The sequence below is a fragment of the Salmo trutta genome, chromosome 21 (genome assembly GCF_901001165.1).
Source record: "Salmo trutta chromosome 21, fSalTru1.1, whole genome shotgun sequence".
In the NCBI taxonomy this organism is placed as follows: Eukaryota; Metazoa; Chordata; class Actinopteri; order Salmoniformes; family Salmonidae; genus Salmo; species Salmo trutta.
In genome coordinates, this window is record NC_042977.1 from 10211239 (window position 1) to 10228167 (window position 16929).

The following is a 16929-nucleotide window of genomic DNA, read 5'->3' on the forward strand; positions in this document are numbered from 1 at the left end:
CCTGAGGGGGAGGGGAGCCTACTGCAAGAGTTAGAAAGTTGCAGAGTTTGTATCCCTGAGAGAAGGCTGCGAGATGGTGTGCTAAGAGTCTCCGGCAGGGATTTCATAACAGATAGCCTGACAGGCAGAATGTTATACATTTCCACTACTCTGCTTGTGTAGATTAATAGATGAGCTTGGTTTGATAAACTAGCAGACATCACAAATGCTGGCCTGGAGAAGTGAACACTGAAACTCCACTTTTTTTTTTAAATGTGTTTTTAATTTGGCTAGTCAGTTAAGATCAAATTCTTATTTACAATGATGGGCCTACCCCGGCCAAACCCTAACCCGGACGACGCTGGGCCAATGGTGCGCCACCCTATGGGACTCCCAATCACGGCCGGTTGTGATACAGCCTGGAATCAAACCAGGGTCTGTAGTGACGCCTATAGCACTGAGATGCAGTGCCTTAGACCGCTGCGCCACTCGGGAGTTTAAAGCAGTGTTCATTTTGGCATCTTTTTTAGTTAGTTTTAGTCTTAGTCACATTTTAGTCATTTCATCCTTTAGTTTATCAGTCGACAAACTCTGGACAATTTTAGTCTAGTTTTAGTCACAGCCATTTTAGTCACGTTGTCAGTGCTTTTTTTTCTATTAAATAATGAGTATTTAGGCTACCTCTAACTTCCATCGTACACATTCAGATAGCCTTGTTCAACTAGGCCTACTATCCCCTCGTATACCTTGGCTGGCAACATTGATATTGTGGCAGATTGTAACCAATGCCAGCCATAATTAACCATATTGGCTATAAAGCCTTGGCTACAGGTTAAACAATTTACAGCTCTGCTTTTCTCCCCATCATAACCATCAAGGGGGTAAATTGGTGGTTTATTTGAAAAGGGGGGAAATTGAGCTTTCCAAAAAATGCCAGAAGTATTACTGTACTCATAATATTCATCAAATAGCATTTTTTCCATTAGGAAATAAGCAACCGCAACTCATTTACGGACCGCGGTGAGTGAGAGAAAAATTACAAGATTATGTTTAAAACTGTTTATGCATCAAATATCTATGATGAGTACTCTCTCATCTGTGTCTGTGGGACTGAGTTGGGCCTCTGGGGCTTGAGCTGACAATTTACCTACAGCTGGCATTCCATAGATGTGATGTGTGTGACCCAAGATAGACAGAGCCTGGTCAGAGTAGAACAATCCCTTATTGTGTCCAATCATTCTTGCATCTGGGAAACGGCACCGGGTGCAGGTGACCACAGGATGAACCCAGGATGGTGCCCCCGATCTGCATGGAGGGGTGGAAGCAGCCATGACTAAGCATTTTTGGGTCTCCTATATAAGATCTGTTTTTTTATTAAAGGTTAAGCTCTTGGCAAAACACCTTTTAGAGTGTGTGGCTGACCAACTGCATTATTGTAATAATGAATCAATATTAAATAAAGGTGATTGTTTGAAGAAATGAGTCTCTCAGTATACATCCATTTCCACGACAGGTGCAAGAGCAGCAGCACAGTTGAATGAATAACAGTGCATATGGGAAACTAGAGCTTCTGATGTGATCAAAACAAAAATAGCCTACATGAAAAGGAGAGCGTAAACATTGTTTTTAGGTTAGTTACAAGTCAAGTGTTCTGGCTTCGCATCAGTTCAAAAGATTGACGAGTGACTAAAGTGACTGCCTGGGAGCTGTGTGGGAGAGCCGGGCAGATCAGCTCAATCAGACCGTGCAACTGAAAGATGTCAATTCTGCCAATGAGAGGATTGCATTAAATATTCTGCATGCATGTATGCTTAGGATTGGACAAAACGGGTAAAAAAAAGCTGCTTCATGTCAAATGAAATGCGCATTAGTCTCACGTGGAATTCTCATGTCACATTTTCGTTGACTAAAATGAAAATTCATTAATAATAGTTATCGTTTTCTCCAGGGCATCTCATCGTCATAGCTTTAGTCAGGGGGGAAAAAGGTTCACAAGTATTTTCTCAGTTATTGTTGATGAAATTAACACTGGTTTAAAGGGACATTACTTTTTCTGGTCTGAACTTGGACATGATTTTATTTGACTGTAGTCTAATATCAAGATGAGTCCACATACCACACCATTGATTGTGTAGACCCAGCTGCCAAAAAAGATAAGCACAGCAAATCTGGAAGTTACATGGCGCTTACCTTTTCCATTCATTTTGGATTGTGGGATATAGCTGCATCTTTAAAAATGGCCTGGTTTGTGGACTCCGATGACCACTTGAGTTATAATATCTGACACATTTCGATTTGAGTGTTATGTCTATTTAATGACACCACGTTTTTCTTCCCTTTGATTTGTGAACCCCACATTTCAATGTCTTTCCCTTTTGCTTATTCTTTGTTTTTGCATTAATGCAACACGGTGTGTCAAGTAAGCTATTAATAATCGAGGTAGGATCAATGCTGTTTTGTGTCCTTGATGGAAAAACGGTTGAAAAGAGATGTGAGCGTTAAAAAGATAACAGCAAATCTATTTTTGGAAGTCTCACTAGGCCTGTAACGTACTGTAGCTCGCAGGGCTCTTCATATCACACACATTGCTCTGTTAGATGAGATCTGGGTAGGAGTGCTCATATAGGATCAGATTTGCCTTTTAGATTATAATGAATAAGATTACATTGATGGGGGTGACCTGATCTCGGATCAGAACTTTCGGGACAGAGATGCTTTGTGGATATGTGTTTTAACTACAAAAAAAATTGGCGCTTTGCTTCTGTGAAATATACAAATCATACCAAGAGTAGCTGCTCCACTACTCATTGGATCCAATGGCTAAAGCTCGTCTCGGAACCAGACAAACTTGACATCGTTACAGCTGTGCATGTCTGAGGTAAACTAACTCCTTGAAGGGTTTTTTAAATTTGATCAGAAAATGAGTGCATTAGCTTTACCTGGTTTATGCCTGTCCGTTTCACTTAATTCAGGACACAAGCCAGAGCTGTCATTTCCTCTGTTCATCGTCTTATCTGTTGTCAAATTTTATAATTTTTGCAGCACATGGCTAATAATGGGATATCGGTTCTTTCTGTCACTGATTCTTTTTTTTTCTCCTCCAGTTTCCCAAGCCAGACCCCCACCAAATCAAAAGAAGGGTATGTACTGCTACGTGTGTGTGTGTGTGTGTGTGTGTGTGTGTGTGTGCGTGTGTGTGTGTGCGCGTGTTATTGATGAATGTTGATAAATGGTAATAGATGAACTAAAACATATACATTGTGTTTGTTTCATTAAAGGTTCTCGGACCCCCATCGTCATCATCCCAGCGGCCACCACATCCCTCATCACCATGCTCAATGCCAAGGATCTACTGCAGGACCTCAAGTAAGTAGAATGTGTCTGCGCCAGGATTTCTTTTAGGAAAATGTGGCGTCTGACAACATGACCGGGAAGATTTGAATTTATCGGGTCATTTCTGAAATTTACCGGGCCCATATGGATGCATAACTCATTAGGGCATCCACCCATGGTGCTCAGAATGACATAAATCAAATTTCGATTATGTTCATGTATCTTAACAGAACTTGCAACTAATGTAATGAAGCAGCCAATACATTTTGCCAACACCATTGTAAACAGCGCACCTGATAGCAGTTCTATATGTGACAGAGATGCAAATCTATGTTAGAAACTTAGAGGGCGGATCTAAAGATGCAACAACTAGGATGTGTTGCTAATATGACTAGGATTGTGCCTTTGGCTTCTGGACAAAGAAAGTTCATCTGAAAATCAATAGAACAGGAGAGAAATGGCATAGCGGTGGGTCCAATAGGGAAGTGGAAATACATTTGCTGAAATTATATAATTGCTCCTGTCTATACAGAAATAAATAAAATAATTCAAAAATACTTCACCAGAAAGCATGACTTGGCCACAGAGGAGTCGTGGATCATTAGCTTAATTTTTTGGTTGCTGTGGATTGTTTCAAACTATGCTTATTTGGGAAGCCCGCAATTTGGGCAGCATGCCTAGCTGATTATTGAGTTGTCAAAGCTTCTAAAATGTGTGATGATAATGTGTCTTGAATATAATTTCATATGTTGAGACTAGAAGGGGATTGGTGTGTGGTGGAGATTCAGGCGAGTCTGTCTCCAGAATGGATCAGCTGTCACCTGCCAGTTCTTGCGCATCCATTGTTTCATTTTATAATGCCCTTTTTTGTTTTGTTTTTATCAATTAATCCACATCATTTGATTACATTCATTTAATTTATCGTTCTCGGAGTGGAAACGATTGCAGATTTCACAACCTGCTACACTTGTGAGAAACAAGTTTTGGTTTATTTCATAAACTAACAAATCTCATAAATTATGTTTTTTTTTCATTGTCTTTTGTTTGGAGTGCTCCATGTGAGCAATGAGCATTTGTATGGTTTCTCTGTCCTGATGGCGCACGCATAGAAGTACCTGGGCTGCTGCGCAGAAGTGTAGGGAAGTATTTCTTTAACATCCATTGCAAATAATAATATACACTGCTCAAAAAAATAAAGGGAACGCTTAAACAACACAATGTAACACCCCCAATAAAGGAGTGGTTCTGCAGGTGGTGACCACAGACCACTTCTCAGTTCCTATGCTTCCTGGCTGATGTTTTGGTCACTTTTGAATGCTGGCGGTGCTTTCACTCTAGTGGTAGCATGAGACGGAGTTTACAACCCACACAAGTGGCTCAGGTAGTGCAGCTCATCCAGGATGGCACATCAATGTGAGCTGTGGCAAGAAGGTTTGCTGTGTCTGTCAGCGTAGTGTCCAGAGCATGGAGGCGCTACCAGGAGACAGGCCAGTACATCAGGAGACGTGGAGGAGGCCATAGGAGGGCAACAACCCAGCAGCAGGACCGCTACCTCCGCCTTTCTGCAAGGAGGAGCAGGAGGAGCACTGCCAGAGCCCTGCAAAATGACCTCCAGCAGGCCACAAATGTGCATGTGTCTGCTCAAACGGTCAGAAACAGACTCCATGAGGGTGGTATAAGGGCCCAACGTCCACAGGTGGGGGTTGTGCTTACAGCCCAACACCGTGCAGGACTTTTGGCATTTGCCAGAGAACACCAAGATTGGCAAATTCGCCACTGGCGCCCTGTGCTCTTCACAGATGAAGCCGGTTCACACTGAGCACATGTGACAGAGTCTGGAGACGCCGTGGAGAACGTTCTGCTGCCTGCCACATCCTCCAGCATGACCGGTTAGGGGGTGGGTAAGGTAAGTCATGGTGTGGGGTGGAATTTCTTTGGGGGGCCGCATAGCCCTCCATGTGCTCGCTAGAGGTAGCCTGACTGCCATTAGGTACCGAGATGAGATCCTCAGACCCCTTGTGAGACCATATGCTGGTGCGGTTGGTCCTGGGTTCCTCCTAATGCAAGACAATGCTAGACCTCATGTGGCTGGAGTGTGTCAGCAGTTCCTGCAAGAGGAAGGCATTGATGCTATGGACTGGTCCGCCCGTTCCCCAGACCTGAATCCAATTGAGCACATCTGGGACATCATGTCTCGCTCCATCCACCAATGCCACGTTGCACCACAGACTGTCCAGGAGTTGGCGGATGCTTTAGTCCAGGTCTGGGAGGAGATCCCTCAGGAGACCATCCTCCACCTCATCAGGAGCATGCCCAGGCGTTGTAGGGAGGTCATACAGGCACGTGGAGGCCACACACACTACTGAGCCTCATTCGACATTACATCAAAGTTGGATCAGCCTGTAGTGTGGTTTTCCACTTTAATTTTGAGTGTGACTCCAAATCCAGACCTCCATGGGTTGATAAATTGGATTTCCATTGATTATTTTTGTGTGATTTTGTTGTCAGCACATTCAACTATGTAAAGAATTCATTCAGATCTAGGATGTGTTATTTTAGTGTTCCCTTTATTTTTTTGAGCAGTATATTAACTATAGTTCCTCACAGTAAGCCATTTGAATAATCTTTCCAACAATCTACCCCTCGATATTCACCAATCCTCGGTGTGAAAGAGCAATGGAAGTTATAGGCCTTCTGCTGCATTGGCAGCATGAGTTCCATGCGCTCTTTTTTATTAGCCGCAAATGATCATGGTTTATCAATGGGTCCATATGGCAGAGGCTGGTGATAAGTTGACTTAACTTTTTTATTATAATTTTAATTCAGATTTTAATGATTAACCACATGACAATGATTTTGAGAAACTAAATCCTTATTATTGAATTTAAACTGTTCCATAAAAATGTGCCTAATGAAAATCCACAACTGGTAGAAATGGTAAACTTGAAACTTATGCGCGCCTAGTCATTTTATAAAAGAATTGCCTCCACGTTTCCATGGTTGGATTTTGCCTATAGGCTACTATGAAGCAAGGTAAGACATGCGTCATAATTTTAAATAAAACATTCAGGTTTCAAACAATTAAGTATGTTTTAGAAATACATCCTGCCTCAGCTCACATTGTAAAAAGTGTTGGGTGTTGCCTGCGCTTGCATGGTGAATGGGAGGCGAACTTCAATTACCAGTTGAGAAATAAAAATAGTAGCTCTTTAATTGTGCAGCAAAACAGTTAACAGGCGAATGTATTTAGAATTGTTGCGCAGTGAATGGGCACAATTAAGCACATGTTTTAGTCCAGCAGCAATCAGCTGAGGAGCTGTTGAAGAAATCCTGCTGTGTGATAGTTGTGTTGGATAAATAATATACATGACTAATTAAAATATACACAAGCCCATTTAATTCCACAAAATTATGGAAATTAAGCTATAGACTGGTAACCTATTTCCATCAATGAATAAAGTGCATTATTTTGCAATGTATTTTTTTCCTCCTGTACATTTTGGCTGGCAACAGTTTGATTTATCGACTTTTCATTTATTTGGTGGGGGGCTAAAAGCTGGCAGTTGGCGGCTAATGGAAACCCTGGTGTGTGTGTGTGTGTGTGTGTGTGTGTGTGAGAACCTATATGAAAAACACGGTGGATGAATCCTATTGGTGTTCAACCCTGGTAATCCAGTTTATCGATACATGCAGAATATTTATGCTTCTCTGGGAGGCTGGGTGTTGGCAAGGTCATTATCAAAGCATAAAGTACTGAACAGGAACCTGTGTTTAATTGATATACAGGTAGAGAGCCCTGAGGGCAGAACACAGGGCCCAGCTACCTACCCTCTGCTCTGTGAACACATGACAGCTCCTTATAAACATTGCAACCATAGCTGCACATAGGATTTTCACTAGGAGAAAATGTGCGTTTATGGGCCTTATTTATCGTCAAAGAATAAACATGAAGCGGTCCAATAGACATCCCCGATCACACTTGTAGGCGATGTTATAGCAAGCTAAGCTCATGCACAGAAATGCATCACTGGGTCTAACGGTCGTGTTGACCCGAACTGCCCATGTGCAGGCCGGCAAATCAAAGGCACTCCTTCAATATGAAGCAGTTATTGTTTTTGAACAGTGTTGTAGTAATGGCATGTTCAGCTATTTAAAAGTTCAATGCAGGACTGTCTGGGAGTGGTCTGAGTGGGGAGTGGAAAATTGAAAACTAGTAGTTGGTAGAGAGGTTTAACTCTTTCTTATTAGTTTATTAACTGATTTACCAACCAATTTTAAACCTCTCTTACCCCAAAAGGACATAATTTTAACAATTTCACAGTATTATTCCAACCTCGTAGTGTGAAAAATACGCATATACACACACACACAGTACCAATCAAAAGTTTGCACGCTGACTCATTCTAGGGTTTTTATTTATTTTTACTATTTTCTACATTGTAGAATAGAGAAGACATAAACTATGAAATAACACATTTGGAATCATATAGTAACCAAAAAAGTGTTTAACAAATCAAAATATATTTTATATTTGAGATTCTTCAAAATAGCCACCCTTTGCCTTGATGACAGCTTTGCACACTCTTGGCATTCTTTCAACCAGCTTCACCTGGAATGCTTTTCCAACAGTTTTAAAAGACTTCCCACATATGCTGAGCATTTGTTGTCTGCTTTTTCTTCACTCTGCGGTCCAACTCATCCCAAACCATCTCAATTGGGTTGAGGTCAGGTGATTGTGGAGGCCAGGTCATCGATACAGCTTTTTATCACTCTCCTTCTTGGTCAAATAGCCTTCACACAGCCTGGAGGTGTGTTGGGTCATAGTCCTGTTGAAAAACAAATAATAGTCCCACTAAGCGCAAACCAGATGGGATGGCGTATCGCTGCAGAATTCTGTGGTAGCCATGCTGGTTAAGTGTGCCTTGAATTCTAAATAAATCACTGACCGTGTCACTAGCAAAGCACCATCACACCTCCATGCTTCACAGTGGGAACCACACATGCGGAGATCATCCGTTCACCGACTCTGCATCTCAAAGACACAGCAGTTGGAACCAAAAATCTCAAATTTGGACTCATCATACCGAAGGACAGATTTCCACTGGTCTAATATCCATTGCTGGAGTTTCTTGGCCCAAGCAAGTCTCTACTTCTTATTGGTGTCCTTTTAGTAGATGTTTCTTTACAGCAATTTGACCATGAAGGCCTGATTCACACAGTCTCCTCTGAACTGTTGATCTGTCTGTTACGTGAATCCTGTGAAGCATTTATTTGGGCTGCAATTTATTAGTCTGGTAACTCTATGAACTTACCTCTAATGCAGAGGGTAACTCTGGGTCTTTTCCTGTGGCGGTCCTCATGAGAGCCAGTTTCAATATAGCGTTTGGTTTTTGCGACTGCACTTGAAGAAACTTGACATTTTCCGGAGTGACTGACCTACATGTCTTAAGTAATGGACTGTCACTTCTTTCTTATTTGAGCTGTTCTTGCCATATGGACTTTTACCAAATAGGGCCACCTTCTGTATACCACCCCTACCTTGTCACAACACAACTGATTGGCTCAAATGCATTAAGGAAAGAAATTCCACAAATTAAATTTTAACAAGGCACACCTGTTAATTGAAATGCATTCCAGGTGACTACCTCATGAAGCTGGTTTAGAGAATGCCAAGAGTGTTGAAAGCTGTCCATGGCAAAGGTTGGCTACTTTGAAGAATCTCTTATGATTCCATATGTGTTATTTCATAGTTTTGAGGTCTTCACTATTATTCTACAATGTAGAAAATAATTCAAATAAAGAAAACCCTTGTAGGTGTCCAAACTTTTGACTGATACTGTATATAGTGTTTACTGAAAGTATTCCGACACCTGGACTTTTTCCACATTTTGTTAGCCTTATTCTAAAATGGATTAAATTATGTTTTTATCAATCTACACAATACCCCATAATGACGAAGCAAAAACAGGTTTAGACATGTGTGCAATGTCAAACTCCCCAAGCTTGTAGCATCACACCCAAGATAATTAGAGGCTGTAATTGCTGCCAAAGGTGCTTAAACGAAGTACTGAGTAAAGGGTCTGAATAGTTATGTAAATGTGATAAGTCTCTCCAGAGATGTTTGATCGGGTTCAAATCCGGGCTCTGGCTGGGCCACTCAACGACATTCAGAGACTTGTCCCGAAGCGTTGTCCTGTTGGAAGGTGAACCGTCGCCCCAGTCTGAGGTCCTGAGCGCTCTTGAGCAGGTTTTCATCAAGGATCTCTCTGTACTTTGCTCCATTCATCTTTCTCTCAATCCTGACTAGTCTCCTAGTCCCTGCCACTGAAAAACATCCACACAGCATGATGCTGCCACCACCATGCTTCACCGTAGGGATGGTGCCAGGTTTCCTCCAGAGTGACGCTTGGCATTGAGGCCAAAGAGTTAGATCTTGGTTTCATCAGACCAGAGAATCTTGTTTCTCATTGTCAGAGTCCTTTAAGTGCCTTTTGGCAAACTCCAAGCAGGTGGTCATGTGCTTTTTATTCTGTAATGGCTTCCCTCTGGCCAGTCTACCATAAAGGTCTGATTGGTGGAGTGCTGCAGAGATGGTTGTCCTTCTGGAAGGCTCTCCCATCTCCGTCAGAGTGACCATTGGGTTATTGGTCACCTCCGTGACCAAGGCCCTTTCCTCACGATTACTCAGTTTGGCCGGGTGGCCAGCTCTAGGAAGAGTCTTTGTGGTTCCAAAAGAATGTGTTCTTGGACATTCAATGCTGCAGACATTTGATAGTACCCTTTCCCAGATCTGTGCCTCGACACAATCCTGTCTCGGAGCTCTGTGGGCTATTCCTTCGACCCCATGGCATGGTTTTTGCTCTCACATACACTGTTAACTGTGGGACCTTTTATATAAACAGGTGTGTGCCTTTTCCAAATCATGTCCAATCAATTGAATTTACCACAGGGGGACTCCAAGTTGTAGAAACATCAAGGATGATCATTGGAAACAGGATGCACCTGAGTCTCTTAGCGAAGGGTCTGAATACTTATGTAAATAAGTCGGGTTTTTTATTACATTTTATACATTTGCAAAAAAAAATCTTACCCTGTTTTCGCTTTGTCATTATGGGGTATTGTGTGTGGATTGAGGATTTTTATTTGATCAATTTTAGAATAAGGCTGTAACGTAACAAATTTTGGAAAAGGGGAAGGGGTCTGAATACTTTCCAAATCACGTTGACTGCACTGGGCCTTTAAGAAATTGGCAGAAATCTATGTAGACTGCATTTTTTTAGATTTTGAAAAAATAAACTGATGAAGACTTTTTCACTTCTCCCATTGACTTTCCAAACCCCAGTCTGGTATGTCGAGTATGCTTTGAGGGATTCCCAGAAGTGTTGAAAACACTTAGCGTTTATTATTGGCTTAAGTCCAGGAAGTTCCTCCGTTTCAATTAGTTTCTTGTTTAGTGCCTAATGAATATGACCCTTAGCTACCAACCCAGTCTACTGCCTGACTCTGTGTAGAGTTGCATTTGTAAACAGACCAAATAATGCGTGAAAAGGGGGGGGGGTGCTCACTTTTTTGTTGTTGGTATGTTGTCTATACATATACTCGGCTATACTGTACAGTGAATGTGGTAGGGAGAGTACAGTAGGGTGTGTGTGTGTGTGTTGTGTGTGTGTGTGGAGAGGCTAGCAGTTACCAAGTTTTTTTAAAACGGGCAACAACAACAAACTACTGGGATGTTATTTTTTTTTGGTATGTAGGCTATAGTTAGTTTCATGGGTAGAAGATTGTAGGAATTGTTTTGTATGGTAGCATGCAAGAAAGGAAATGGAGGGAAGGAGTGACGGCCAAGTGGGAACAATTCAGACTGGGCTAAAATAGCTGTGCTGGAAATGAATAATAACACTTCATTAATCAGGACACTTAGTAACTTCATCTTATCACACACAAGACTGCAACATTGATCCACTAGGTACCAATAAACATTTCTTTAAAAAAAATACTTCACATATGTTGGACTTAAAAATCCCTATATTAGAATCATGTTGAAAACAACATTGCATAGTCACCAATACTTTTTTTTGCCTTGCTAACAGTAATATATTCTTGACGGAGGTTTTGTATCGTATGCATTAGCCATTACTCTTCTCCCTCCCCTCTCCGTGAGGTTTGTGACGCCAGAGGAGAAGAAGAAGCAGGGCGTCCAGCGGGACAACGAGGTGCTGCTCCAGAGACGCAAGGACCAGATCCAGCCCGGGGGGGCCACGCTCAGCGTCACCGTGCCCTACAGGGTCATCGACCAGCCCCTCAAACTAGCTCCGCAGGACTGGTGAGTCACCACCACCGTACATGACCATTTGGCATCTTCGATACATACATTCCACTCTGTATCATTGACCAGCCATCGTGTCACCAGGACCATACATAACCACATTATGAACATACATGACCATTCATGATCTTCCATAAATACAGTGCTTTCAGAAAGTATTCCCACCCCTCAACTTTTTCCACATTTTGTTGTTACAGCCTGAATTTAAAATTGAATAAATTGAGGGTTTTTTTCACTGGCCTACACTCAATTCACCTTTGTCATTATGGGGTATTATGTTTTTCAATTTTTTACAAATTAATAGCTGAAATGTCTTGTCAATAAGTATTCAACCTCTTTGTTATGGCAAGTTTAAATTGTGCTTAACTATTAATTAATTATACTTTGGAAGGCATATTCATACACCCAGTCACTACAAAGATACAGGTGTCCTTGCTAACTGCTGCCGTAGAGGAGGAAACCGCTCAGGGATTTCACCATGAAGCCAACCGTGACTTTAAAACAGTTACAAGTTTAATGGCTGGGATAGGAGAAAACCGATGATGGATAAACAACCTTGTAGTTACTCCACAATACTAACCTAATTGACAGTGAAAAGGAAGCCTGTACAGAATTAAAATATTTCAAAACATGCAACAATGCAAAAAATGTGGCAAATCAGTAACTTTTTGTCCTGAATACAAAGTGTTATGTTTGGGGAAACCCAATAAAACATACTACTGAGCACCACTCTCCATATTTTCAAGCATAGTGGTGGCTGCATCATGTTATGGGTATGTTATGAGTTTTTCAGGATAAAAAAGAAACGAAATGGAGCTAAGCACAGGTAAAATCCTAAAGAAAAACCTGGTCTGCTTTCCACCAGACACTGAGAGATGAATTCACCTTTCAGCAGGACAATAACCTAAAACACAAGGCCAAATATACATTGGAGTTGCTTAACAAGAAGACAGTGAATGTTCCTGAGAGGCCAAGTTAGTTTTGACATTAATCTACTTTAAAATCTATGGCAAGACCTGAAAATGGTTGTCTAGCAATGATCAACAACCAATTTGACAGAGCTTGAAGAATTTTGAAAAGAGCAATGGGCAAATGTTGCACAATCCTGGCGTGGAATGCTCTTGAAGAGCAATATGTGACTTGTGTGTGTAGACACAATAGTACTACATGATCGACAGTACCTCACGATATTGTGGTAATGGTCAGCTGTAAATGAAAGTACTTGACCCAAATCCACGTACCACTACACCACTTGAGCAACCAGCCCTTCAAAACTTACCCCATGGCCACAAATGACTATACATCCTCTCTACATCTGGCTTACAATGTGACGATTGTGCGACACTTACTCCCATTTTACTGTGCCACACATGCAAAACGGTCTCATTTTGTATTCATTGTTTTCACACTAGAGGTTGTGTGTTTGTGCAGGGATCGCGTGGTGGCCGTGTTCGTGCAAGGCCCTGCCTGGCAGTTCAAGGGCTGGCCGTGGCTGCTACCTGACGGATCTCCTGTGGACATTTTCGCTAAAAGTGAGATTCCTCCCACTTGCTCTTATACATACAGGGGTAGCACTTTACTTTCGACAAGGTCATTGTATGTCTTGTTACAGGTAAATGGTTACCCAGTTATTTCAAACTGTAAAGTGCTACCCATACAGTTCTTTGGCTACTAACCTGTGATCCCTTTAGATGGACTTAAGTTAATGTATTTGAGCTAACCTGTCCAACCCATGTCTCGAAACGAGTATTGGTCCTACCTAATTGACTGTGTGGTTGTGGTCACCCTGCAGTCCGAGCCTTCCATCTGAAGTATGATGAGCAGAAGATGGACCCCAATGTGCAGAAGTGGGATGTGACCGTGTTGGAGCTGAGCCACCACAAGCGCCATCTCGACCGGCCCATGTTCCTGAAGTTCTGGGAGACCCTCGACAGGTGTGTTTTGATAGCACGTTGTGTACATGTATGTTCATGACACAATGGGGTTGATACCAAACCCACCTATACCTTATGAAAACCCTTCTCCCTTCCCTGTTTCTATACTGGTCTATCCTTTCAATGAAATTACTTAAAATATTTCTGAAAAAATGTATTATATTTAAAATTCATTCTGGAAATGCACTGAATTCCAATTCTCTTCAATTGGGAAAATGTGGTGTTGGAATTTGATTTACTTTCTGAATTGAAATGGAATTGACCCTAACCCTGGAAGATAAGTTTCCATGTAAATGTTAGCACTCATGTACATTGAGTTAAATAATATTCTCTGTAAAAGTGTATACTTCATATACTCTGTGGTTATAGAAATATTTGGGATTTATATTTGAATGGGATGACAGTAGAATGCATGAGCTCCTTCTGACCACATGCCATCTTCTCTTCCTGTTCCCTCTACAGATACATGGTGAAACACAAGTCGCACCTGAGGTTCTGAGCCTGGACCATGGCCTCCTTCCTCCACAGGTCCCGTCAAGGCATTTATAAACTCCCGCCCCAAACCTAGCCGCCCTCCCCACCAGGACTACCACTAGATGAGAAAGGAGACCCACGGGCCCACAACACCCCCCCACCAGCACTTTGGGGTCCCAGAATAAACCCACGTGTTCAGATAGTCATTCAGGAAAATACTTTCTACCTGGTCTTCATAGATGGAAGCAGCAGATACAGTATGTCTGGACATTGGGAAGGGGAGGGAGGTTGGAGCTTCCCATGTTTTTCAAGTTCCTATGTACAATATACAAAAACTATATTTTCTAACAGTCTAGCGTTTTACTGTGGAGACAGATTGAAGAGCGAGTGAGATGGAGAGCGGAAGGGGGATGGATAGATGGAGGTGGGGAAAACAACTTCCCATACTATTTCCTTTGTGAAATGGATCTTGTAAATTCCATGTGAAACATGAGCTGGATAAGAAGCCCTTTGGAAATCTGGTGGTACAAATAAAAATCACTGCTGGCAATAAGGGATACGAGACCTCTTTGTCAGTTTCATTTTCTGGTGTTTTTACTTCCTTACGATAGGAACATTTGTCTCTACTTTTTTACTAGGTGCTTTCGATTTGGCACCCTATTTCCTAAATAGTGCACTACAGTGCTCTATGAAGGGAATAGAGTGCCATTTGGGACAGAATACTAGTTTGAAAGAGCCTAGGTATTCAGTCATATAGCCAAGGAGCATCTGAGCGACGACTTTCCATGTGATCCAAATGTATATATGATGATATATGAGCCAGACTTTGAAGATCAAAGAAGCTAGGTATCTTGTTCTTGATGCATAACAAAGCTAATGATTGCGCGATAGATGGGTTCAAATGTTCCTGACAGTAAATTCCAATATTTGCGCCTTGTTTTTGTATTTTATTTTTGCAACTGCACACCACTTTGGTAACTACATGACGATGTAAAGTTGTTTTGTTGTTTTTAGTTGGTGTTGTGCAAACGAAAGGAATGATGATGGACATTGCTTTATTTGATGTGTTCACAGTGCAAATGGATAATAAAAGTTGGTAGACGGAAAAAGTGTTTCGTCTGTGTTGCAGTTTAAATCTCCTTTCGCTTTCTTTACCATGCAGAGTTGGGTTTCTATTTGGACCTGACGTTTTTCCTGCCCTCATGATCTTATCATGAAAAAATCTGGGTACTTGATAGATAGAAAAACTACTTATAAACACAAATACAGTAAAGGCATTAGGTTTTTGATTGAGCTGTTTTTTTTTTCTTCCGTTAAGTCAGAGGATGATTGTACATTTTCAGTTATAAAACGGATGATCTTTTCGTATTTTTGATCAAGTTAATTATAGGTGTAACTGTTAGGCTACTGTTGCTCCATGCGTTGTATGCGTGTACTTACTTTCACTCTGGGTAGCTACTTTCCATGCCGTTACCGTTACTTGCCAAGCAGGAGTGAAGGGCACTGTGTTCCGTTTGTTACCGTAGTAGACTATGTATTACAGTCTAGATGGTTATACATATTATTTATTGTGTAGGCTTCTAACCTACTTCAAATAAAATAATGCGAGAGAAAATGGCCACGTAGCTACCTACCACCGCACCGGTGACACTACCATTAATTATACCCAGTACGAAGCACTTCAAGTCGGCAGGCACAAAACTAGAGCATTGAGCAGTGACCGCCGGGTTATTGACTAGTGCATCAGCCACGCAAAACGGTCTTGAGTGCCAACAAATCGCCCCAATTAGCTGATTCGCTTTCCATACACCCACTTATTTCGACACACCCGGTCGCCATATTGGGATGCAGCTACCCCCTTCACGAAAATAATTAACCCTAGCTAGCTTGACTAAGGCTGCAGTGCATTCGCTTTCTCATCCTACATTTACAAATAACTCCATTCGAAATATTAAATAGGAGCCTACCTGTTGGCTCGTGGTCGTTGTGGCCTATCCTTCTCCCTTAATTTAGAGTTTTGTCATTTTAATTCCATTTTACATTGATTACATATCGAACTTTTGCCACACACACTAACCAGACCGCGGGAGCATCTGCCAACGCGCGCGTGTTGATTTTATCCCCACACACCAAACACGATCAGGACACGCAGGATGAAATATCAAAACCAACTCTGAAACAATTATTAATTTAGGGACAGGTCGATAAGCAAACATGTATGGCCATTTATCTAGCTAGCTTGCTGTTGCTAGCTAATTTGTCCTGGGATATAAACATTGGGTTGTTGTTTTACCTGAAATGCTCAAGGTCTACTCTGACAATCCACAGATAAAAGGGTAAAACGTTTTCTAGTAATCTCTCCTCCTTCAGGCTTTTTCTTCTTTGGACTTTATATGGCGGTTGGCAACCAACTTTAAGGTGCATTACCCACTACTGACTGGAGTTTGGACCTCGGCTCATGTTTCTATCACCAAAGTGGGTATATGCTCCTAAAAACCAATGAGGACTTAAAAAAGGTATATTTTATTTTACTAGGCAAGTCAGTTAAGAACAAATTCTTATTTGCAATGACAGCCAAACCACGGACAACGCTGGGCCGAATATGCGCCGCCCTATGGGACTCCCAATCACGGCCAGGGTTGAACCAGGGTTGGTAGTGACACCTCTAGCACTGAGATGCAGTGCCTTAGAACGCTGCACCACTCGGGAGCCCAAACGGGATTTGCAGCGCATCGAGCGTCACAAATATAACTAGGGTTGCAAACTTTCCGGTAATTTTCCATGGGAAGTTAAGCCTGGGAATTTTGCTTAAATTCATCAAACTTTTTGCTTATAACAGTGCACCTTTTTTTGTGGGATACTGTTGATGAACAGTTACTTGAG

The 16929-nt window shown here is 41.8% G+C and overlaps 2 protein-coding genes across 3 annotated transcripts in view; one reads left to right on the forward strand and one right to left on the reverse strand.

The window, feature by feature from the left end:
* The window catches only part of LOC115156642 (parafibromin-like), a 76648-nt gene extending 61476 nt beyond the window's left edge, over nt 1–15172 (forward strand). The window contains exons 13-18 of the mRNA XM_029704155.1: nt 3084–3119; nt 3258–3345; nt 11474–11635; nt 13070–13170; nt 13431–13572; nt 14035–15172. Coding sequence (XP_029560015.1) covers nt 3084–3119; nt 3258–3345; nt 11474–11635; nt 13070–13170; nt 13431–13572; nt 14035–14071 — 566 coding nt within the window. The 3' untranslated portion in view covers nt 14072–15172. The remainder of the gene's footprint in view (nt 1–3083; nt 3120–3257; nt 3346–11473; nt 11636–13069; nt 13171–13430; nt 13573–14034) is intronic.
* Nucleotides 1–16141, reverse strand: part of LOC115156645 (beta-1,3-galactosyltransferase 2) — a 46055-nt gene extending 29914 nt beyond the window's left edge. Inside the window, exon 1 of one of the 2 annotated variants that reach the window (XM_029704159.1) lies at nt 16014–16141. The gene's annotated coding sequence lies outside the window, so the exon portion shown is untranslated. Of the gene's footprint in view, nt 1–15486; nt 15941–16013 lie in introns of those variants that run through there. The other variant, XM_029704156.1, reaches the window with a different exon arrangement.
* Between the last annotated feature and the right edge of the window lie 788 nt (nt 16142–16929).